This window comes from Podarcis pityusensis, assembly GCF_964106645.2.
Source record: "Podarcis pityusensis genome assembly, chromosome: 13".
In the NCBI taxonomy this organism is placed as follows: Eukaryota; Metazoa; Chordata; class Lepidosauria; order Squamata; family Lacertidae; genus Podarcis; species Podarcis pityusensis.
The window spans coordinates 36,588,496-36,612,878 of NC_138038.1; the positions used below are offsets into that span (position 1 = coordinate 36,588,496).

Sequence of the window (24,383 nt, forward strand, 5' to 3'; positions counted from 1 at the left end):
TTCTCCTGCTTCCAAGGGGGTTTCAGTAATTCTGAATGAAGGAAATTTAGACTTTTTTGACAGCTTTCCAGGCTTTAGCTTACAAAGTTTTTGCTTTAGTCTATATACAAAAAGCGGAAGGCGGACTTCCTGTTTTGAACCTTCCCGCTTCAATACCAAATTAAGAAATTTCTTGATCCAATTTTCCGTTTCTACTCACGGGTACTTGTTTTAAATCCAATTGTCCACAGGAAAAAGTCAGCGCTCTCCGGGAATGGCTGTGCGGCTTCACTCCGTGAAAATAGCAATCAGTTCGCAGCACCGCGCCACTCACCCCACTTCGCTCCGGCGCCCCAAAATGGGGTTCCCGGTGAGTAGGGGGGGCGCTCCTGGTGCCCTGCTGAACCCCACGTTCCCAGGCTTCCTCCGCCTGGGATTTCTAGTGGGTCCCCACCTTCGCTGCGGCGGGAAGACCCAGTTTCCACGGAGCCCGTTTCTCCGGTCGGAGGAACTCCGCCATTCACCGATGGCACTGACCCGGAAGTCGAGAAGTATGAATTTCAAAAGATGGCTGTGTTTTGGTTTGCATATCGTTTCAGAAAGCATGAATCTGGAAGGTTTGCCTGTATATGAGAACTGAATCAGATTTCTTCCCCCATAGTAAGTCCTAGCTAACCAAGCTGGGTTAGAAACACAGAGATCTGCCTTATAGAACACTTAGAGATGACCATGATTAAGTGGTATACAAATTATATGGCAGACCTTCAGGCAATCTAGTTCCATATTGCCTGTAATAATTCTCCAGAGTTTTAAGCAGGGTTCTCATTTCTAAACTTAGTCCAGATGAATCTGGGCCTGAACCCAGGTTTTCTGCATACAGTGGTACCTCGGGTTACATACGCTTCAGGTTACAGACTCCGCTAGCCCAGAAATAGTGCTTCAGGTTAAGAACTTTGCTTCAGGATGAGAACAGAAATCGTGCTGTGGTGGCGCAGCGGCAGAGGAGGCCCCATTAGCTAAAGCGGTGCTTCAGGTTAAGAACAGTTTCAGGTTAAGAACAGACCTCCGGAACGAATTAAGTACTTAACCCGAGGTACCACTGTACAAAGCATAAAAGGTGGTTAGGAGGATAAAATGGAGGGGGCATGGTTCTGTTTTTGTAGCCTTGTGCTTCTAGGAGGAAAGGCAGAATATGAAGGTGATTAAACAAATAGGTCAGTAAATATGAAAGCACCAAAGAAAAAAAGGGGAAATTTTGCTGCTGTTATTGTTTGTTTGCTTAAAATATTTATAGATTGCCTTTATGAGAGAGAACTTATTGAAGGCAACTTACAAAAGAGATAAAATACAATTCCAGTGATGTTTTTGTCGTGTTTATTTTTATTCAAAACCATATAGTTCAATGACATAATGAATTAAAGAGAAAACAGAACAGAACCATATAATTGCATAAAAATTAAAACCAAACAAAAAAAAATACTAATTTAAGTTGCTGCATTCACAATGCCTGTGATGATGATGAGGCATGTGTGTGCAGTACCATTTATTTAAAACAGAAATATTAAAATGTTTTATCATCACTTACGGTGTAGAGAAGCACATGGTTTCATTTTTTATTTATCTTATCTGGTTATTTTGATTCATTTAAAACAATACTGGCCCTGCTCCATCATACCAGCCCTGCTCCCCGCCAAATACTCTCTCTCCACATCCATAACCAACTGTCACTCCAAGTTAAACTTCAAACTCAACTGCCTCTCTCAACTGTCCCCCAGCAGAATTCAAACTCCTTTTTCAAAACTTCTATCCAATCACCATTCACTAGCAACATTCCAAGCACCCACCTCCCAACAACAAATGCCATTTATTTGCATATTATTCTTGATTTGATTGATTTGACATGGTTTATTCTATTTCTATGCTGCTTTTCTTTCAAAAGAATCTCCAAAGTGGCTTACAAACAATAACAGCCATATAACAAAACATAACAGAACTTCCCAAATACAGTATAAATCATAGTAAAATAATTAACAAACAATCACTAAAACAATTAGAATCCATAAAAGACTATTAATGAAACAGCCACTAATAATAAGCTAAACATCACAAATACAGCACAAGTCATACTATGGGATAAACAAATCAATATGGCACGTATAATCTATAAAACAATAGTAACAATATTAACAAAATAGCAACTAAAAAAATGAGCTTGCCTACACACTTACCTCATATAACTCTAATATTATTACATATACATACAATACTATTTACACAAACACCAGAACATCACAGTTGACTTCAACGATTTTATGATTTTCTTACTTGAAGACGTTACTAATAACTGCAAATAATAACATATTTTACAAGGGACACTGTTATTTTCATTCACATATAAAATGTTTTTTTCCATGTAGTTGAAAATGAATCTTTTTCCTCCAAGTTCTGCTGAACTACTACCACTCCTTAGACAGCACATGCGGGCTGATGAGAGCAGTAGTTTGGTCTGTAAGGCACCAGGCAGGCAAAGGCCAATGTAGCACACATGTGAAACCACCTCCGAAGACTTCACCTGAAAGACAAGGTAGAAATATTTCCCTTAATACCACCTCAATACCACCCAGCTGTGGCCTCTTCTGTAACATCAAGAATCCCCAAGCACCCCAAAAAAACTCAATTTGGGTTTCTTTGTTTCCTTTTTAAAAAGGAGGCACATTGAGTTGGAGAAGAACAAGTTATCTCACCTAGTGTACATGCTCCCTTTGGAAACGCCGATCCAAAGTCAATATATAGCCAAGGAGTACAGTGACCAGACCACCTATGACAAAGCGAATGATATTCACCAGGGTGTGGTCGCTCTCTGAAAAGGAAAAGAATAAATCAAGTTGCAGACCCACTCACAGTGGCTCCTGCCCCAGGGAGAAAAGGCCTAGACAATGTTAGGTGTAGCAAACTGCACAAGACAATGTTCTGGGATTTTAAAAATTAGCTTTTATTGATTACAGGTGTAGGTAGCCTTTGGCTGAGGCATTTGGTGTACATACATTCTTAGCCTTCAAATGGAGGGCTGCTGAGCAGGGTCAGGCCTGGGATTAAGGGACGGCCTCAAGAACATGGGTCTACCTAGGTGGTCCTCCAAGATAACTGCTGGAAGTGTGGGGGTGATTAGTGAGGCAGGAGAGGCTATGTTATTTAATGATATCCTTCCTAACTTGTGCTAGCAAGTTCCATATTCTAGCAGAGTTCCAAACATCCCCCCTTTTAAATTATGCAGCCATTAGCTTCTTGTTGACTCATCTGAGTCTTACTATTAAAGATTCCTTCCTGGTAAAATCCTTTCTAATCCCTCTTAAAATGAATAAACACAAGAATCTGATTAACGTTAATATAAAAGTAGTTTACTCACAGATTCATTCAGGTTCACAGACATATCCCTGAAGGCAGGCTTAGGTTACATAACAACTAGAACTATTCCATAAAGAAGTTATGGAATAAGCAACTAAGCAATCACTTCTCCAAACACACAGCAACATACAAAATGGAGAACACACACTGATCAGAACATGGAGGCCGTGTGCTCCTCCATGCTAGTACAACAGACCAGAACCTCTTCAAGTCACATGTAGTGGAAGTCTGTCCCAGCTCAGGAGGAAACAGGAAGGGGTACAAAACATCCCCTAACATGTCCACTGTAGGAATGTTGTACTTGACTGCAGTTTTACATCCCACAGGAAGTTCTATGGCCTGTTTGCTCTTATGCTTGGCTTCTGGGTATACTTCCCACTAGACCCCTCTAACGGGTACCCTGTGATCACACCGGCTTTGGGTTGGAAGTGTTGCACCACTTTACCCTGACTCAACATTAGACTAAAGGATTCCACCCAATGCCTTATCAGCCAAAAGTTGTGACTATTGCTATGAGGAAGGCAATCTGTATGCAGGCAAATTCCTTCCCAGCTCTGAATACAGCAACCATGAATGAACCATAGCAAGGGCAATGACACAGTTACACACTTACAAATTAATTCATGGTTCAAAGTAGTGCATTTGATGCCATACGACCTGAGCATTATGACAATGTCTGTTAAGACAGTGTTTTGTTTCTCATCATAGCAACACTAACAAATTTAATTATTTAATCATGGGCCCATGTGCTAGAATGCAGTCTGAGAAGTTGGTTAACCTTTAGTGCTGCAAAAGAAACTTATTTTTAAGAGGATATCTTGTGGCCCTTTGGCTAAGTACAGATCTTCCTAGAGGGATCTCCTGTATTCTATCAACATTCCAGAATGTTGGTGTATTTTAATTCTTTTTAATCACTATGTAAATATCGTTCAGATATTACTTTGATGCAACTTGACACCAGATAAAATTTCGTTAGAAGGGCACCCACCTACCCACGCAGCACCATCATCAACTGCAAGATATGTCTTTTGCCACATTTGACAACTTTTTACTGGCCCTGATTCTATGCCCATAACAGATGTTTCCATGTTAAGTAGGTTCCTGTAAAACAAAAAACCACTCCCTGCAAGGAAAAGGCATTACTTGTTTCATTTCTACATGACGGACAGCTGCAAAAGGCGATTACGCAGGAAAACAGTGTTGAATCTCTCTTTTGTACCCAAGTTTGTACCCGTTTATATCTAGTTTGTACCCAGTAGCATTTTTTATGATTAATGTCAAATTCAGAATTAACTAAATAAGATTCAAAGAATTTGGGTGATAGCCAGCTAAGTAATACTCAGAGTAGATCCATTGAAATGCAAGAGATTCACCTTTGGTCCATTGATTTCAAGGGCCCTACTCTGAGTACGACTTACAGTAGTTGGATAGGAACCTGTTAAACCAAATAATATAGTAAAACACACTGTTAGATAGCCAAGTCAGAAACCATACCTGATATCAGGAGTTCTATTGGGTCACTCTGTAGTGATAACGCCTTTGGCCTTTTTTCTGCTACATAGCTGCAACTGTAGCTCCCTTTGTTGTCCCAGCTGACATTGTGAATGGACAATGTACCATGATATAATTCACTTTCCATGGTCCAGTTTAGTGATGGGTCTCCATCCTTATGGAGATAGAACATCATGGCTTCTTTCCCAGTTTCACACCTGATTGTGACTTGTTCTCCAAAGGCAACCAAGTTGCTAGGACTCATGGAAATTGTTGGTATATATAAATTAGGATCTGTCACAGGAAAAGAGCCCACAGAAGTGAGATGACCATCAGTACAACATGGTGGAAGCTGTTCTCAGGGACAGTGTAGAAAGCTGAAGCAGGATCTTAGGAAGATAGGAAGCTTATACTGAATCAGACCGTTGGTCCATCTAGATCAATATTTTCTACGCTGACTGGCAGTGGTTCTGGCAGAGTTCCAGGCAAGGGACACTTCCAGCCCTACTTGGAAATGCTGGGAACTGAACCTGGGACCTTTGGCATCCAAAGCAGACACCCTACCACTAAGCTATGGTCCATCCTCTTAGAGCAAGGGTAGAGAACCTCTTTCAGCCCAAAGGCTGTATACTCTTCTGGGCAACTTTCTGGGGGCCACATGCCATTGGTCAGTGGGGCCAATAAGGAGAGAACAATGAATACACACTTTAACTTTGAACAATAGGGTAGTTTCTACACACACCCCTCTCTGTTTTCCACCCAGGCAAGCAAACAGAATTGTCTGAGTTCAAGGGCACATTGCAGTTAGGCAAAAGCACACTGTTACAAACGTAGCTGAACCAGACACATAAACAATAAGCAAAACACAACGAAAAGTACACAACCAAATCAAGCAATTTGCACACAAAGCATAATAAGATCTATTTAAAGTATTTTTTAAAATATACTTAAACAATACCCATGTCCTTCTCACCCCAAACCCCATTCCTTGGCAGGGTGCCTCTGTGTGGACATGGGTGTCTTCTACTGGGAAAGCCAGCCAGGTAGGTGATACTACTCACTGGGCAGCCTGCCAGAGTCTGGAATGTCGGCCAGAGCTAGGCTGCTGTAGACCACTTCCCTCCTCTTGCTGCTTTGGCTGGCAGAGAGGGCTTGCTACTGCTCTTGAGGCAGCCGCCACCTCTGCCCTGTATGCAGTTGGTGGGCAGCCCTGAGGAGCTGCCACCACCAACACCTCGCACCATGGCAGCAGCAGCTCCAGTTTGCCATGGCCACCTCTGAGGGGACCTCCAACCACTCCTCGCTGCCTCCCCCACTGCCCCCCCAAATGGTGAGGATGCAAGCAAGGACTAGCAGGGCAGCAGCCAGGCGATGGCCACCATAAAGGGAACCCACTGAAGAAGCCAGCGGGAGAGCCATTTCCAGGCACCATTTATCTTGATTTGCTTGCACAAAGCTTATGTGGAGATAAGAGCATATCCAGTCTTGGCTGAGCATTCATTCTGATTTGTTTATGGGGCAAGTTATACCAAAATATGCCACATTGGGCACCAAAATTCATTAGTTTAGAAGATCGTGAATGAAGATCCTCACCTACTAGGTAAAGGTCCACGGTATTACTTGCCTCCGAGATGAAGGGCCCTGATTGGGGTCTATAATTGCAGTAGTAGCTCCCTCCGTCAGCTTCACTCACATTGTTGATGAGGAACACAGCATCAGAGCTACTTGTCTCCACTGACTGTAATTCCTTCTTACCACCATCCTTATAAAGATAGCATGCCTTGTATGAATTATTGACAGAGCACTGAATGGTGATGTTTTTCCCCAGCTGTGGCATTGCACTAGGATGAAAAGAAATGCTGGGCCTGGGTAGATCAGGATCTGTGAGAAAAAATGCAAATGGCATCACTATTCTACTCATGACTGAGGAACGTAACCATTTCACCGGCAAAAATATTACGCTGCTGCTAGCTCATCCTCTAGACAAGGGCAGTCCTAAAATGTGCATGTCTAGAGGATGAGCTAGCAGCAGTGCAGTGTTGGCAAACATCCTTAACCCGCTTGCTAGCTGTATTGTCCATACAGTTGTCATATTGTCAGATTCAGGCCACACTGATGCCCTTTGTGCTGAATCAAGCTGTTTTGCCTTTTGAGATTTCACAGACATTGTGCTAGCAGTTTTGAGGTTATCCTCACCAATATTGTGCTAGAAACTTGCTGTTCTTTTCAGGGTGAAAAAAACTGCCACTCACTATTCTTAGCTGAATTCTGGGGATATTCCCTCTTTCTCCACTCATGTGACATCATTGCATCTGTTCCTAAAAAGACTTACTTAACCTGCTTATGTCGTGCCATCGTGTATATGGACCTCAGAATAGATTGTTGTACTTGTGGCAATTGTTGGTTCTCTCCTCAGCCAAAATGTTCTAAAGTAGTTCTTGGTTAAAATTTATGAACACCCAACCCATTCCTAGACTGTCACTGTCAGTCCATCCCTTCTGCGTTTCTGTCACACAAAACTCCAGAGCCAGTAGGTGCAGAGGTGCCCACCTGACTCTGATGCCATAGCAGCTTAGCTGGATGGAGCAGGGTGACAGAGCCAATCTCATGCTCTCACTGATGTGCCTGCACACCCCAGCCTCACCACCACTCTTGCCCACTCCAACTCCATCCCGATAGACAGCAGTGAAGCTGGTGTTACAAGAGTGACTCCACCCCATTACAGAGATTGCTACTGCCCCAATCTGTTAGGAGTCCAACTATGCAACTATGCAAAACAGCCTAGTAACTGCAAAACATGATGCAGAATTCTAAGTAGAGAAGGTTGGTGGGGGGCAGTCTTCTTTTTAGTTTCTCTCAGTTCCCTAGGGCAGGAACGGGATCCTAAAGAGCATGGCACATGTTAGGAGCATAGGAAGCTGCTATTGTCTATTCTGATCAGCATCTGTTCCCCAGAGTTTCAGACAGAGGCATTCCCAGCCACATCTGGAGATGTTGGGGGTTAAACTTGTGACCTTCTGCATGCAAAGCAGATGTTCTACCACTAAGCTACAGCCCTTGATATGTCTGTCCAGTTATCCAGAACATGCAGCTTCCTTTGTACTTTCCTATGAGACATAGAACAGATCCTGTAGCTACAATTCAAATAATACCCAAAATTAAGAATGAGGTATGGGACTAGGTAGGATATGGGCAAAGTTAGTTCTCGTACCTGTTATCTTGATTGTCACCAAGTCACTGGGCTCTGAGATGATAAAAGGTTTCTCCTTGGTGCTGTACCTGCAGCTATAGTTCCCTCCATCCTCCAAGTTAGCATCTTTCATGAAGAATGTGCCCATGGTCCCATTAATCTCTATGGCTTGAAGAGGCATTTGTTTTCCAGTCTTCTCAAAAAGGAACTTTGCAGCCCAGTGTTGGCTTTGGCAATTGATGGTGGCATTTCCACCCCGGACAACCCACTGAGTGTGAGCCAGGGTGATGTTGGGTTTGGATAACTTGGGATCTGTGCAAAGGAAGAAATTAATCGGCGAAGGCTATTCCAAGCCAATATTTGCTCTGACAATGGATGGTGACATTTACCCCTGAGGGTGATCCATTGAGTGTGGGTCAGAGGACTGATAGACTTGGGTAACATGAGAACTGTGCAAAGGAGGAAATGAGACAACAAGGAACCACCCCCATCACCAGTGCTGTGAATGTTAACAGCCTTCTGCAGGGCTAACCAAGATAGTGCCCTCCAGAAGTTGTTGCCTGCCATCTTGTCCATCACTTCAGGGAAGCAAAATATATTCAGTCAGCCTGTTGGTCTTTTTCTTTTTTTTCATGTTAGAGCACCTGCTCCTTTAGAACTCCATGACATATAGAAATTATAAGCTTCTCCCAATAGAAAGATTGGACAGTTTGCTCTTATTTATTTATTTAACATTCCTCCCTCCCTCCCTCCTTCTCTCTCTTCCTCCCTCCCTCTCTTTATTTAACTGACTGAGATGTCTGCACTTGTTACAATTTCTTCCCTTCATTCTCTGCCTTCATTTCAGTCCCAACCCAAAGGTTTCCTTCCTGAGCTTCCCTTGTGGCTTGTATCCTATTTTCATTTCCTTGTTCATGAAAACTGGTGTTAAGCCAAAAGTGTTTGTATGAGGACTTTCAGCTATAAATTGAGCCCTCACCTGTACTAGGCATTTAAAGCACAGTTATACCAGTTGTTTCTTCCCACAAAGAATACTGGGACTTAATTGGTATCCTCACCTAGTACAAACAGCTCCACACGGTCACTGGCCTCTGAAGAGGTGAAAAACTGTGAGGGCTCTGTGTAGCTGCAGTAGAAGCTCCCTCCATGCTCCCAGTCCATTTTGTTGATACTGAAGTTCTTCCTGTCCTCATTTGTCACTGCTATTTGTAGATTCTTCTTGTCTTCAGCCTTATGAAGATAGAACCTCTTGCTCTGACCTTGGGCTGAGCACTGAATGGTGACTTTGCTTCCCAGTTGTGCAATGTAGCCTGGGATCAGGGAGATATTGGGTCGGGCTATGTTCTGATCTATGAACAGAAAGCAGATTAAATAGTGCATGTAGCATCGCAAAATATCCATCCATGCTTTGTACACATTGTACACAGTGTAATTGTACACATGCTTAGGATGAGTAAGTCTCGTTGAGTTTTGTGGTGTTTAGGATTGAATCTCTAGGCCATTTTGCAAAGAGAAACATGATGCCTATAGGAGTTTGTTTTCTGAATAGTCAGAAACAAAAGCTGACATCCATTTTTTGTTTTATGTAAGTTGGTCATTTGTAAATTACCAATCCTATGGATCATTGTAGCGATGTACAAATAAAAATACAGTAAAACAAAGAAAACACTGCTTCATGAAAGCATAATACTATCACCAGAATAATCAATGATCAAGGACTTTTATTTCTGGGCAGGCCTCCCAGAAAAGAAGTCTTATGCACTTTACAAAATCAATAGTGTCAGAGCCTTGTGTCCTTTCTCCCAGTGGAAACTAGCATATAAACATTCATTATCTTCTTCTGAACTTTATTGTGCCAAAATTGTCAAATGTGAAATTTTAATAAAGTTACTGATCTTTTTTGAAATCTCAGCCTTGTTGAAAACAATTATTTTATTTTAAAATGCAGTTATTAAGTGACACAGTAGCATGTGTGGCTATGGAAAAGACGTGACGTGTGTTGTGTGTCCCACTCATGACAGAGATTCTCATCCCTCTCCTTGTGTGAAAAGGATAATCTCTGGGCACCATTATTCTGCCTTTATCAGAACTATACAAAATGGCCCCCTATGGATGTTGCTGGACTATTGCTCCCATCAACCCTGATCATTGACTATGCTGAATGACGCTGATAGGAGCTGGAGTTCCTCAGCATCCAAAAAGCACCATATTGGCTGCCCTGATTAATATATGGTCCCTTCTGCATTCTCAACAAGACTCTCACTCATTACTCCTCAGGCTGATAATCAAGAACATTATAAAAAGATGTAGCTGGGTATCCATCTTCTCGAAGACAGGTATCTCAGGTTCAAAGCAGCCTTCAATAATTTAAGTTATCTCTCACACCATAGTAGCAGCTTTCTCATGGCACTCAGTTTGGGAATGACTGAGCTTTCTTCATGAATACCAGTGAATGTTTGTTCCCTCTGAATGGGGCCACCTCCAGGTTTGTGGAACAGGGGTTGGGGGAGGACTCAGCAAAGTGCCCATTGGCTGGCCACTTCCTATTTCCATGGGTCTTCCAGTGGCTTTACTTGGTGACGGCAGCAGTGAGCTGTATCCCAGTAGAGCCACCATGTTAATTCCCCACATTACGTTGGGGCATCATGGGAAATTAAAATGGCAGCATCCATCCCCACAGCTCTCATGGGAACCTCATAAAAATTATTTGAAGTGTGGCCAGGGAAGGTAGACACAGCAGTTGGCCCTTCTGGGGCTCTGACAGCTGGCTGAGGATGCCAAATGCTAGTGCTATCCCTGCCTCTGAATAAATCTAATGTGAGGGAAACAAAGACAGGCCCAATTTTATTCTGTACTGAAATACAAATTAAGATTGTAACCCTATAAATGCTTACCTGGGGATAAGCCTCATTGAACTCAATGGAAGCTTATTTCTCAGTAGACATGGTACACCTAAATCCCAAATAAATAATGAGTCATGGGAGAGGTATGTAAATGCAAAGTTCACTCTTACCTGTCATTAGCAATCTCACAAGTTCACTAGTCTTTGAGATGATGAAAGGTTTTGACTCGCTGTACCTGCAGCTATATTCTCCCGTATGCGCCTGGTCTACATTGGAGATGAAGCATTGAGCTGTGGTCTTATCAGTCCCCAAGCATGGCTGAAGCATCTCTTCTCCAGACTTTTGGATATAGAACCTCGTGGAAAACTTTTTGCTTTGACATTGGAAAGTGACATTTCCCCCAAAAGCAACCAGCTCAGTGGGGCCCAGAGAGATAATGGGTCTAGGAAAGTAGGGATCTGTAAGAAGGGAGACGTTGGTTAATGAAGGACTCGTCATCTTTGCTGTGGCTTGTTTACACCATGCAATTTTGTGTGGTGGAAGGGTGCATAATGGAAAGGGAAACACTCCATGTTGTCCCTCAGCCTGGAAAGACATCTACGCAACTCTACCCAAGCTCCAACACTCTCTAGAATCAAGAAGGACGTTCACTAATGGAAGCAGTTATGATGCTGTAAACCAGGAATTTGGTGGGAAAATGAGAAGAAATAGGAAGGCCTTTTTCATTCTCTTTACTTATGCGACTCTCCAAATGTCCTTGGACTCCAGCTCCCATTGGCCTCTGCAAGTATAACCAATGGTCAGAGGATGACGGGACTTGTAGTCCAGCAACATCAAGGGGAAGGGGTACAGGTCTCCCAACCCTGCTCTACATAGTCCAGGTACTCTAAGGCTAGAGTACAAACATCCAGCAAGCTAGATCACTATATTTGTCTGGGAGGCAATGAATCAGAACCCTTACCTATGACAAACAACTCCAAATCATCGCTGGACTTGGAGGAGATAAAATCCCCTGATGGTGCTCTGTAGCTGCAGCGATATTTGCCTGCATGATGCTCTTGCACTTCTCTAATGTTAAATGTGGCCGTGTCTCCATCTGGTTTCACAGAATCTGCTTTCATCTTATCTGCATCAGTATGGAGATAGAACCTTTGGATTGGGCGTTGGGTTGCCTCTTTGAATGAGCACTGAATAGACACATTACTTCCCAGGTAAATCAGCTTCTTTGGGTAAAGGGTGATATTTGGCTTCGGTAGCTCGAGATCTGTGAGGATGAAGTCAACTTAGAATGTGAAAATAATGAGGATGAATGCATAAAAGGCATACCACTGAATGTAGCCAATTACCACAGGGTTACGGCCAGCGGTAGGATAACAGGATGGATTGCAGGTGAAAGTGGACGCACTACACAATAGCACAGAGGTTGCCAACTTTTGGGGCCTAGTAGGCACATTTCAAATGTTGAGGTGGTGCTCTGGGTGCCAGTTACAAAATGGCTTCTGTGGGAGTGTGGCATAAGACAAAATGGCCGCCACATCTAAAAGAGCTGAAAAAGAAGCAGGGTCACACAATAGTGCAGGCATGAGGTCACTCATATCCACCCCCTCCCTGTCAATAGGAAAAAGGTCCCCACATCAGCTACTGACACACTCACAGAAAAGTTATTTGCACCTCTCCTTTTTTGAGAACAGATTGGGTGTCCCAACTGGCAGCAACTGAAATGTGGGCCTGTTTAAGGATGTGTGTTCAGTGCAGAGAAGACTGAACCATGAAGAGTGGGCAGCATTGCAGGGCTGTCTTTTTTAGGGGACATTTGCTAAGACTTTTGTGAGTGCCATAGGGGGTAATGGCAGGGACACTGGCACCCACGGGCATTGTGTTGGCAAACCCTGTGGTAATGAGATGTACACCAGCTTAAACACAGGAACAGGAACAGGAATGTCTATTCAGCTCTAAATGATTTGCAACTCCATTATAGAAAGTGATCAGCACAAAAGCCTGGACCCATTTGTCTATATTTTGTCAGGTTTTACCCACCCTGCAGGGAATACCATGCTTGTAAATATTACCCAATTCTCTCACTTTAATAATTTTCCCATCTTACATCAAGGTTCAGATCCAGGTCCAAAATGCTTCAGACTGAAGCAGAGGGTTCTCAGAAGTATCACATCAGTGTCCAAATGTAGGGCTTGTCCACAGTGAAGTCTAATATGGACTTGAAGTGGCTTGTATTCTCAATCATTTGATGTCATCCACTGCAAGGAACTGCGATTTTGCACATTTTTGCTTTTGAATTCAGCTTTCCCCTGAATCTCACTCTCTGTATTTGAACCAGCAGTCTCGTTTTGTGAGCTGAGGCACTGTGAAAGAACTGCGGTGCTGGGAAAGCGGTGGGCACCTTTTTACTCCCGAGGAGTGGACAAGAGTGAAGCCTTCCTATGGACCCACTCTGCTCCCCTCCCCAGGAAAGGCCACTCTTGGAGCCACCTGCCATCGGTCAATTTGCAGGCAGGCCATGATCACGTCATACAGATGATGGGATATTTCTGAAGTCTCCTATCTGCCAGAGGGCCTAGCAGGGAAGGGTTCCTTCAGGCAATGGCAGAGGGGAGGGGGAGGGGGCAGGAAGAGGTGGGGCATCTGGCCACAATGCCACACTACTTGCAGGTGAGCAGAATTGGGCCTGCTTTAGCAGAAAGCATCACAGGGCTGCCTTGGCTATGCGTGTCAGCCCTGCATGGTTGTCCTTGTGTGACTGACCTGTGGTGTCATCACGGGGACAGCTCCTGATTTTGAGGCGGGAGGTGATATTTCCATGAATTTTGCAGTCATATCTGCCATTTCAAGGATTTTCTGAATGGTGTGTGGGACTGGGTGAGTTTACACCATGCTGGTCATCATTCCACAGGCATTGTGGTGACACATGTTCCTCCCTTGTGTAATTAGTGTACAGGATTAGTTTTGCCTAATGTGCAGGGGAAATTCTAGTGTGTTTCTGCACTGCTGGTCCACTCCAAGGCTGGTGATATTTTATTGCTGCATGAGAACTTTCCTAGCCCATATCTACATTATGTCCTTCATCTAGCAGATGGAAATATTAACTGAGGCTAATGAACCAAGTTTCAGTGACCCCAGGATGCTATTCTGAGATCCCGAGGAAGTAATAGTGCCACTGTATTCTGCTCTGGTCAGACCTCACCTGGAGTACTGTGTCCAGTTCTGGGCACCACAGTTCAAGAAGGACACTGACAAACTGGAACGTGTCCAGAGGAGGGCAACCAAAATGGTCAAAGGCCTGGAAACGATGCCTTATGAGGAACGGCTAAGGGAGCTGGGCATGTTTAGCCTGGAGAAAAGGAGGTTAAGGGGTGATATGATAGCAATGTTCAAATATATAAAAGGATGTCACATAGAGGAGGGAGAAAGGTTGTTTTCTGCTGCTCCAGAGAAGCGGACACGGAGCAATGGATCCAAACTACAAGAAAGAAGATTCCACCTAAACATTAGGAAGAACTTCCTGACAGTAAGAGCTGTTCGACAGTGGAATTTGCTGCCAAGGAGTGTGGTGGAGTCTCCTTCTTTGGAGGTCTTTAAGCAGAGGCTTGACAACCATATGTCAGGAGTGCTCTGATGGGGTTTCCTGCTTGGCAGGGGGTTGGACTCGATGGCCCTTGTGGTCTCTTCCAACTCTATGATTCTATGATTCTATGATTCTAATCTGAGGCAAGACCGTACCTGTTATCAGCAACTCCAGTGGTTCACTGCATTCTGAACTAGACTTGATTGAATTGTCATAGAAACAGGTGTACATTCCTCCATCCTTTGAGCTTGCATTAGTGATGGGGAAATGAGCCAATCCTTTGTCTCCTGGTCTCGGACTGGCTATCGTCTGATGACCTTTTTTCAGGTAGAAAGTCAGCCCTTCGGTGGTGGGTGCCTCACAAAGGATGGTGACATTTCCTCTAGACAAGACTCTCCAACTGGGAGTCAATGAGATTTTGGGAGCAGGAAGGAGGATCTCACTGGATTAACAGGGAAAGAAGGAGGAGGAGGAGGAGGAGGAGGAGGAGGAGGAGGAGGAGGAAGGAGGAAGGAGGAGGAGGAGGAAGGAGGAGGAGGAGGAGGGAGGAGGAGGGAGGAGGAGGAGGAGGAGGAGGAGGAGGAGGAGGAGGAGGAGAAGAAGAAGAAGAAGAAGAAGAAGAAGAAGAAGAAGAAGAAGAAGAAAGTATTTCCAAAATATCCCGGGCAAGTGAAAAAATGCACACTGCATGAAACAATCAATTACTTATAAAATATGTAATGGCCACCAAGGGCCACCAAAATGCTGTCTATGAGCCTGATGGCACCCTTGAGATCTTCCCTTGGTGCTCATGAAGTCTTTGAATCCCCTCCTGAAATTCACTGTCCCCTTGCTCATGTTCATATGCCGGGGGGCGGTGGTGGTGATGAAGCCCTATGTGTTTTCCAAGGCTCAGATTAATTATAAGCCACACTTTCTCTGGCTGGGTGGCTGAATCAGGGGAGAGAACAGAGACATAACCAGTGAGTTTGGTACCCACTCAAAAATTCAAAAGGCCCAAGCAGCCCAGTTTTTTTGTTTTTTTAATGCAAGGTATGTATGTGCACAGTCCTGTTTCAGCTGCAGGAAAACATTTAGACCAATTTGCATCAGAATGAATAATGAACACTTCACACAGCTAAGGATGGTAGAGTTTGAGTCTGGTAGAGTCTTTATAGGTTGCTATGGAAATGCTAGTAGCCATCATGTTTGCATCATGGGGGGGGGGGGGTTGGAGCTGCCAGAACATTATTAATCTAACTAAATTGATGATAATGGTGAGATTTATTTTTTCCCCTAAATCTTATAGAAGCAAATAGGTAAGGCTATATAAAGAGCAAGGGGCTAGGTGTAGCTCTGACTAAATAAAGGATCTTTACTCTTGGTTCATCGGTGAATTTTTATATATATAAAAAACTCCCCTGCCCCAGATCTCAGTTCTCTGCGGACTCAGTGTGCTGCATCTTTTTGTACTCCATGGTCTAGTGTCTCCATGGTCTAGTGGGAAGGGAGTGGTCAACCTTGAAAAGTCAGTAGAGGTGATAGGGTTAGTAGGAAGAGTGATACACTGATCCTTAGCTTGGAAAAGTCCATAAAGGTGAAGCATTTGAAGCAGAAGGCTATTCAAGGGAGCGAGGGGCTGCGACTACATCATCATCATCATTTTTAATTTGTATACCGCTTTTCTATCTTACAATACTCAAGGCGGTATACAAGCTGAAGAAACAAAAAATGTACATTAGAACAATCTAATGCAATACAAAAATGTCATAATAAAACATAACTTTAAAATAGGCAACCTCCATCAAAAAAGTAACATTCAACAATCATTAGAATAGTATAAAATAATAATCAACATATAAAAGTTAAACAGAAATCCACTCAACAGTTACAAGAATATCTAAACTATAATCAATAAAACAACGGCAAGCCACAGTACATAAAACAATACAATACACATTGAGAAGCAGAGGGTGGAGCAAGGCAGGTGGAAGGAGGCCTTGCCTGATGGAGTCTCTCCCCTCACAGTTCTTCCTCCAGGACCAGCTCCCGTATGAGGACTCCTAGGGCCGGAGGGTGGGGCAAGGCAGGTGGAAGGAGGCCTTGCCTGATGGAGTCTCTCCCCTCACAGTTCTTCTTCCAGGACCAGCTCCCGTATGAGGACTCCTAGGGCCAGAGGGTGGGGCAAGGCAGGTGGAAGGAGGCCTTGCCTGGTGGAGTCTCTCCCCTCCCCTTCGAAGGCCATGGTTTTCCTACATGTGCAATGGTACTGAATAACCCATACCACACAATGGTAAACGGGGTCCTGCAAATCAACCCTTAGAACCTGCAAGATATTGTAATAGACAAATCTCCCTCCCTCCTCCATGCAGACCTGTCTCAAAGCTCCGCAGGTCAACGTAACATAATCCAAACATTCTTCGCCCCAACATTTCCTTACCTTTGAACACATTTTTCTCTTGATCTGGAGAGCAACCTAGAAAGAGGAGAGAAAAACAATTACTGAACAGGTCCCATGGCAATATGCTTTACTGCTGTACTATCACAATCATATCCCCCATTCATTTTTGACTCAGATCAGACATAAGGCACTCGTGGCCTTCAGGTGTTGCTGAACTACAAATCCCATCATCCCGGCCTATTGGCCAAGCTGGCAGGGGCTGATGGGAGTTAGAGTCCAGGAAGGACTAGAGTACCACAGACTCGCCACCCTTGATGCAGATCTGTAAGTTTTGCCCAACTAGACCCCACGACACTTGCCATTTCTGAAATGAAACATCTCTCCCTCCCCATCTCTTAGTCTTTCACGCATACTCCCACTGGAAAATGTTCTTTTCTCCAGTTCCCAGTTCTAGGCACTCCTTGGCTTTTGAGATTCTCACCAAAGCAACAGGATGCTGGCAGCAAGAGCCATGAGGCAATGTTGGGTCCCCAGGGGCTAGATCCAACCTCAGTGTCTTCTGCTCTGTTAATGCTCTGCTTTTCTTGAGCCCCCAGATTTGATCTAATGACACAGGAAACTGGGTTCAGACATTATCTACCACCCAGTCCGTAACTCATGAGCCTCTGACATGCACCCTTATAATCAGCAGGAAAAATCTCCTGTGATCAGATATCCATTGACTCAGGAAGGCAGCTCTTCAAATACAAATGTTCACAAAACCCATTCTGTGCTACTGAGATTAGATTGCTGATGGTTACGGAAAATACAGATGATAAAATTCTGGCTTTGTACTAAAAGAAAGATAAATAAGCCTTTCAAAGAACTTAAAGGCCAGATCACCTTTATAGGCTCCTTGTTCTTACTCTGTTGCTGGCTACTGTGCAGGGAGACCAAGGGTGGGCCGATATGTCAATTTGAGTTTCTCTCTCTTTCTCGTTTTTCTAGTCTTAAGATCAAGGCTCCACATTTTCATGTTTGCATTTTTGAAAAACATTTATTTGTAAAAGATAGCAATAGAGTGAGATGCCAGCTGAGTGTTGTTTTAATTCTCGAGTCTGGTCATTTTAATGGTGACAGTTCCTTCTTTAAAATCAATCTATCTGAATTTATTGGGACAGGTGGAAGCGATGAAAAAAACCCAAAAAGACAAACAGTTAAGATTGAACTTGAGGTTTGCCCAAACGTCATCCCCCTCCAAAAAAGAAGGAAGGAAGGAAGGAAGGAGCAAAGGAGCAGCGGACAGCTGAATACCATGACAAGAAGGTCTGACTGCATTTAATAAGGAAGTGGAAGTTTTCAACCGCCATTTCTTCTGTTCCTGTTGTATGTATTGAACTCAGCAGAAGTATGTGCCACTCCTGAAAATGGTCTGTTATTTTGTAGCCTTCATCAAGAAGGTAATGTATCAAGGAAGAAGACAAAGGGAACTTTCTGTCATGGCTGTAATATTTTTTAATAAAGATGTAGATTTCCATTCAACAGAAGAGAACAACAAAACATCGAAGCACAATTTCAGCCAATGCCAGCTATGGATGGTGTTGTGGGCTTCTCAATCCCAGAACAGTTTTGCAACAACCAGCGGCTTCTGTTAAAGAAGGAAACAGCAGTAAATGCACGTTTAAATCACTAAATTATACGATACAATCCTTAAAAAGAAAAAATAGGTAAGGGCATGCCTGACAGCTGAACCAGCACTAAATTTGCTAGTAAAGGTAAAAAAAAAAAATTGCTTGTATTCCTTGTTTGTAATTTAAAATCTCACTCCAATATAAAGTCACTCTCACACCACACTGAGAAACCTGTAGGGCATCCTCTTTTAGTATGGCATAATGTCTCCTCAAAAAATATGCATTTAGACATGTAGGCTGACTATACCCATATTCCAAAGACAGCAAAGCTAGAAATGAATGCAGGGACATTCACTGGGCAATCCAATCCAGGGAGTCCTGGAAATCTAGCTCTCAGCCATCAAATAATCCTCCTTATTATTAGAAATCCATGTTATTTATCTTCCATCTGAGCCTGGACTCCCTTTGAGTTGTGCTGGAAAACTGCAGCATAGACTAAGTCCTCAGAGCCTTCATAAGATCTGGCTTCCTCTTGAGTATGTGGGGCTTCCCTCTTCAGATCAGCATAGATGATGTCTTCGGTCTCAGTTGGGGCATCGTGCTTTGGAAGCTGTAGGGAAATGAAAAGCATTCATCACGATGGCAGAGTAGTACGGTGGCACCTTGGTTCTCAAACTTAATCCGTTCTGGAGTCCGTTCAACTCCCGAAATGGTTCAAAAACCAAGGCGTGTCTTCCGATTGGATGCAGGAGCTTCCTGAACTCATTCGGAAGCATCGGAAGCCGTGTTGGACGTTCGGCTTCCAAAAAACGCTCACGAACCGGAACACTTCCAGGTTTGCGCTGGGCCGTATTGCTGCGATAAAAATGAATGTATTGCCTAGAATGTTGTTTTTGTTTCAGACATTGCAAATTGTGGACAAGATGGACTGTTTCAAGAAGTGGCAGAGAGATATTTCTAGATTTGTCTGGCAGGGCAAGAAGCCCAGAATAAAATTCAAGATATTAACTGATGCAAAGGAAAGAGGTGGATTTGCCCTGCCAGACTTTAAACTTTATTATGAATCAGCAGCTTTTTGCTGGTTGAAAGAATGGCTACTTCTTGAAAATACAGACATTTTGGATTTAGAAGATTTTAACAACGTATTTGGATGGCATGCATATTTATGGTATGATAAGGTCAAAGCACATAAAGCATTTAAAAATCACATTGTCAGGAAAGCACTGTTTAATGTTTGGACTCTAAACAACTACCCGTGAGTAGAACGGAAAATTGGACTACGAAACATTTTAATTTGGCACCGAAGCGGGAAGGTTCTAAACAGGAAGTCCGCCTTCTGCTTTTGTAAATAGACTGAAGCAAAAATTTTGCAAGCTAAAGTCTGGAAAGTCGTATATAAAGGACTAAATTTCCTTCAGTTAAAATTACCAAAACCCCTCTTGGAAGCAGGAGAAGAGGGGGGGAATCTTAGATTGTTTAAACCCGCAGGAGAGAGAGTAAAGAAAGATAAATTTCCACCGTTTCGAACCTGGGAACGGGGTGTCAGAGACAGACGTTTTGGGGAAGTTCATCGACTGTGAATGAAACGTCTTTTGACAGATAGTTAAAAAAGAGAAACATATTGATTCCAATGTTGCCTTTTGCATTTAAAAGAAACAAAATATTTGTAAAACAAAAGTAATTTTTCTTTCTTTCTTGCTGGACCTGCTTTCAAAAGATGGATACAAATAGAAATTGTCTCCTCTAGAGGGAGCTTGTTAAACTGTTGCTGGAGTCAATCTGGGGAATTCCACAGCTGTGGAGATTAAGGATCGTGAGACCAGACTTTGACCTTGGATAAGAATGTGCTTAGAAGAAGTTTTGGTGCTTGCTTTTTGCAAGACAAGTGCTTTGTTGGAGCATCTGCATGAGAAGATGGATTTGATGACTGTTGCAGTCAGTAATTTTGGACAAACAGTGAATACTCATATAGAAACCACTCAGGAACCAACCCAGGAATCTGCTTTGACAGGGCAAGTGCAGAAGATAATGGAGGAGGTTGTTGTTGAACCTCAAGTAACACAAATGGAGAGACCCGAGGCCTTGTTGGAACATAAGCTGCTGTCTTTGACGACTGAATCTGGAGAAAGTCAGATTTGGAGAGATGGAGTACTGTTTGGTTTGGAGATGGGAAGTTGGATGGACCCCCCTATGCAGGGATGTCTCGGCTTTTGGGATATGGTTTTGGGCCAGGGGGAGTCTGGAGTTGTGGGGGTTCTTAACTTTGGAGGGACTTTGAAACATGCCTACAAATACTTTTTGGATTACAGTGCTGACTGTGGAGAATGGGCTGACCTGCCGAGGGGGGATGGAGACATGGTTGGGTTGGAGTCTCCCCGAGACCTACTCCTCAATGAGAAAGGAAGGAAATTAAGAATAAGATCAGCAAAAGACAAAGTAAAGTGCAGGTATAAACAAGAAGAAGATCTGCAGAAGGGACATGGAAAAGACTTAAGAGCCTCGGACAGAAGATCACCAGGTTGATGGACTAGATGGAATGGATAGAAAGGACTGACATAACCCGAGACCAGGAAGAAGAGACGTTGGATGAAGATTGGAAGAAAGTTTTTAAAAATTCATTTTGAGAATTAGTGTAAAATTAATGAGTGTTAGGAAAAATGTTGGAATGAAACTACTTGGCTTTAGTAGAAATGATATAAGGAGTTATGTATAAATAAGTATTAAGTTTTAAGTTTTAAGGCTTTTTATGGTAAGATAAGGTTAAAATAAATTAAGGTAATTTAATGACAGAATACAGTTAAAGATGGAAAGGATTTGCTGAGTTAATAAATAGGTTAGACTGTTAAGATAAATTATAGAACAAAAATTGAGAAAGATGGAAAGAATTTGCTGAAACAATTAATTGAACTAGAATACAAAAAGGGAGGTGTGAGAAGGTCGATGAAACAAGTAAATGAAAGATAAAGATATGGAATATTGGATTTTTAGTGTTATTGTTCTTTTTTGTTATATTGTTGTGTTGTTTTTTATGGTTTCCTTTTTATGTATTGTAATGTATGTCTTGTTAAATTTTGTGTTGTTTTCTTTTTTTTTCTTTTTTCTGTAATTGTTAAACTTTTAATAAATATCATTAAAAAAAAAAAAAAGAATCTTGGACCATGGGCTTCAGTACGCCTGCTGTAAGGGAAACAAATCCATGAGAGATTTTACTAAGACCCCTTGGCCTCCCACATGAGCCTTATGAACCTTCTCACCAGGAGGACATACGTACAGTTGCTTTTCCCCTTGAACCAAAAAAAGGCCCCAGCTGACAGAAGAAGGGAGACCAGAACCACAAGTATTCCTGAGACTACAACAAGACTTTGATTGATTTGAGCATAATTACTTATTTGATTCATTGAAGCATCATCTGAAGAAAAGGGGGGCAAGCGGTTAGAAGAGAGGGAAGAGGCTGCTTCCTTGAGAACCTCCCGCTCAAGCTGTCACCACCACCAAATTCAGTGATTGTTCTGGGCTTTTGGAGAACCCTTGAAGAAGATTCTGTCAGTGAGATCACTTGCCGAAGGGATTGACCTTCTCCTTGCTTGCAGTCCCTCTGCCCATTCACATGCCCTTACACTCTTGACCCAGTCCACACAGACACCCAGAGGCAGGTTAAGGCAGCTGCTCCCTCTAATCACTCTTGCCACCGCTTGCATGCTCAGAGAAGGAGGGTGAACCATACAGTGACAAGAAAGAGCAGCCAGGAACAGCGGTGGAGGAAGGAGGGTACGGTAGGTGCGGCCCACCCCGGATGTCATCCCTGAGGGGGTTGACATTGCTGCGCCGCCCCCCTGGGATGCTCACTACAGGCGGCACCCCCCTGGGACACTCACGGGTGGCTAGCCCTGCCCCCGGATGCAAAGCTAGCTTCGCCTCTGGCCAGGAAAAGAGGCTTCAGGAATTGTCAATGGGGGGGGGGACTTCCAGGGTGGCGCCATCGGCAATGGCGGACTCCCTCTGAACTGGAGGGACTAGCTCCGCGCGAAACGGGTCTTTTCCGCTACGGCGAAGCGGGGACCCTTTTAAAAATCACAGGCGGATGAAGCCTGTGACCATGGGACTCGGCGGGCACCCTTAGCGCCCCCCCAACCCGCAAAGGAACCCACTAACGGGCTCCGAAGCGAAGAGGGGGAAGTGGCGCGGTGCTGTGAGTCAACTGCTATTTCCGTGGAGCGAAGCCGCATAGCTGTTGCCGGAGAGCTCTGCCTTTTTCCTGGGACAATTTGGCTTCTAAAATAAGCACCCGTGAGTACTTAAACTTTGAACAATTGGACTTTAAATAAGGACTTGCGAGCAGAAAGGAATTGGATTTAAAAATTTACTTCAATTTGGTACTGAAACGGGAAGGTCTAAACAGGAAGTCAGCCTTCCGTTTCTTTGTAGACAGAACAAAGCAAAGACAACGTAAACTAGAGCTCAGAAAATTGCTTCTAAAGGATCGGCTTTCATCATTTAAAATCCTCGAACCCCCCTTCGGCAGCAGGAGAAGAAGGGGGATCTTTTTCGGACTGTTTAAATTTGCAGAAGTGAGTTTAAACTAAAGTAACTTTCCACCGTCCTGATCCTGGAGCGGGGTGTCAGGACTGACGTTTGAAGCTCATTGACCAGAGACAAACATCTGTTTTTTGACAGATAGTTAAAAGAAGAGAAACATAGTGATTCCACTGTTTCCTTTCGCATTTTAAAGGAACAAATATTGACAAAATATCTCAAAAAAGAAACTTTGTTGCAAGAACAATTAGAAGTTTTCCCCCTAGAGGGAGACTGGGAAATTGTAACTAATTCCAGGGAGCTTGCAGCTGTCACAGATTACAATCGTGGGAAAAAGCTTGTGACCTTGTAGAACAATGTATTCAGAAGCTCTGTTGTGTGCTCTCTGTAAAATAAATACTCTACTGGAACAGTTAACTGAGAAGACGGATTTGATGACTAATGTGGCCAGAATTTTTGAACAGGTAGTGGGAAACTATATGGAGCCCACCCAGGAATTAAATCAGGAGTGTGCCCTGACAGAACAGATGAGAGAAGAGGATGTTGTGGAATCTTGGGTGCCAGAGATGGAGGGAGCTGCGGCCCAGCAGGAACATGAGCTTTTGGATTTGACAAATGAACTTGGAAAAAGCCAGATTAGGAAAGACAAAGTTTGGACTGATTTGGAAATGGGGGGTTGGATAGACCCCCCTATGCAGGGATGTTTGGACTTTCCGAGTCTGGCAATGGGCCATGAGATGTTTGGAGCTGTGGGGGCTCTCAATTTTGGAGGGATTCTGAAACATGTTTTTAAATACTACATGGAATTTAGTCTGGACTATGGAAAAGGGGCTGATTTGTTGAAAAGGGTCAAAAACATTACAAAGTTGGAGTTCCCACGAGTGAAAGGTGAATATGAAGAAGAGCTGCGGAAGGGACATGGAAGGGACTTAAGGGCCTCGGATATAAGGTTACCAGGTTAATGCGCTAGATCGATGGGATAAAAAGGACTGACAAAACCCGGGACCAGGAGGAAGGGATGCTGGATGAAGATTGGATTGTTTCTATTTCTTTTTTTTTTACACTAGTATTGTTTTATAAAATTGATGACTGTTAGAAAAATGTTGGAACGAAACTACTTGGCTCTAGCAAAAATGTTTAAAGAATTAGGCAAGAATATTATGGTTATGAGAAGTGGGTAAAAATAAGATTTAAGTTTTAAGTTTTAAGGTTTTTTATAAGATAAGATGAAAATAGATTAAGGTAATGTAATGACAGAATATTATGAAATATGGAAAGGATTTGCTGCGATAATTATTAACTGGGATACAAAAAAAGGGAGGAGGAGGAGGTCAAAGAAAGAAGGTAATGAAAGTTGAAGATTTGAGAATGT

General features: G+C 43.2%; 2 protein-coding genes and 1 long non-coding RNA gene across 4 annotated transcripts in view; 1 reads left to right on the forward strand and 2 right to left on the reverse strand.

Annotated features, from left to right (window-relative positions):
* LOC308460881 (T-cell-interacting, activating receptor on myeloid cells protein 1-like) overlaps window positions 1–24,383 on the reverse strand; it is a gene marked incomplete at its 3' end in the record, with an annotated part of 68,762 nt that overhangs the window by 38,071 nt on the left and 6,308 nt on the right. The window lies entirely within an intron of this gene.
* On the forward strand, window positions 532–8,080 carry LOC308460235. Its single transcript, XR_013978513.1, has 4 exons — window positions 532–861; window positions 1,089–2,563; window positions 5,871–5,918; window positions 7,106–8,080. It is a non-coding gene; the product is annotated as an uncharacterized lncRNA (long non-coding RNA).
* OSCAR (osteoclast associated Ig-like receptor) lies at window positions 1,556–18,011 on the reverse strand. Of its 2 annotated transcripts, XM_080976149.1 has the most exons (11): window positions 17,350–18,011; window positions 16,908–16,943; window positions 14,644–14,930; window positions 11,870–12,172; window positions 11,079–11,366; window positions 9,124–9,414; window positions 8,087–8,377; window positions 6,469–6,756; window positions 4,879–5,169; window positions 2,724–2,839; window positions 1,556–2,551 (listed from the first exon to the last, which is right to left on the reverse strand). In XM_080976149.1, the coding sequence occupies exons 1-10, from the start codon at window positions 17,379–17,381 to the stop codon at window positions 2,724–2,726; spliced, it is 2,223 nt and encodes a 740-aa protein (XP_080832275.1). In that variant the 5' UTR covers window positions 17,382–18,011; the 3' UTR covers window positions 1,556–2,551. The 2 variants fall into 2 exon arrangements, with proteins under 2 accessions (XP_080832275.1, XP_080832276.1); XM_080976150.1 differs by lacking the exon at window positions 4,879–5,169.

Bases quoted from the DNA above. Each gene is read 5' to 3' on its own strand.
- OSCAR (XM_080976149.1), bottom strand. From the start codon at position 17,381: ATGGCTCTTGCTGCCAGCATCCTGTTGCTTTG. The intron at 11,367-11,869 runs GTAAGGGTTCTG...CCCTTCTTACAG, and splicing joins TTTGGAGTTGTTTGTCATAG to ATCCCTACTTTCCTAGACCC. The intron at 8,378-9,123 runs GTGAGGATACCA...TCCTTTGCACAG, and splicing joins TGTGGAGCTGTTTGTACTAG to ATCCCAAGTTATCCAAACCC.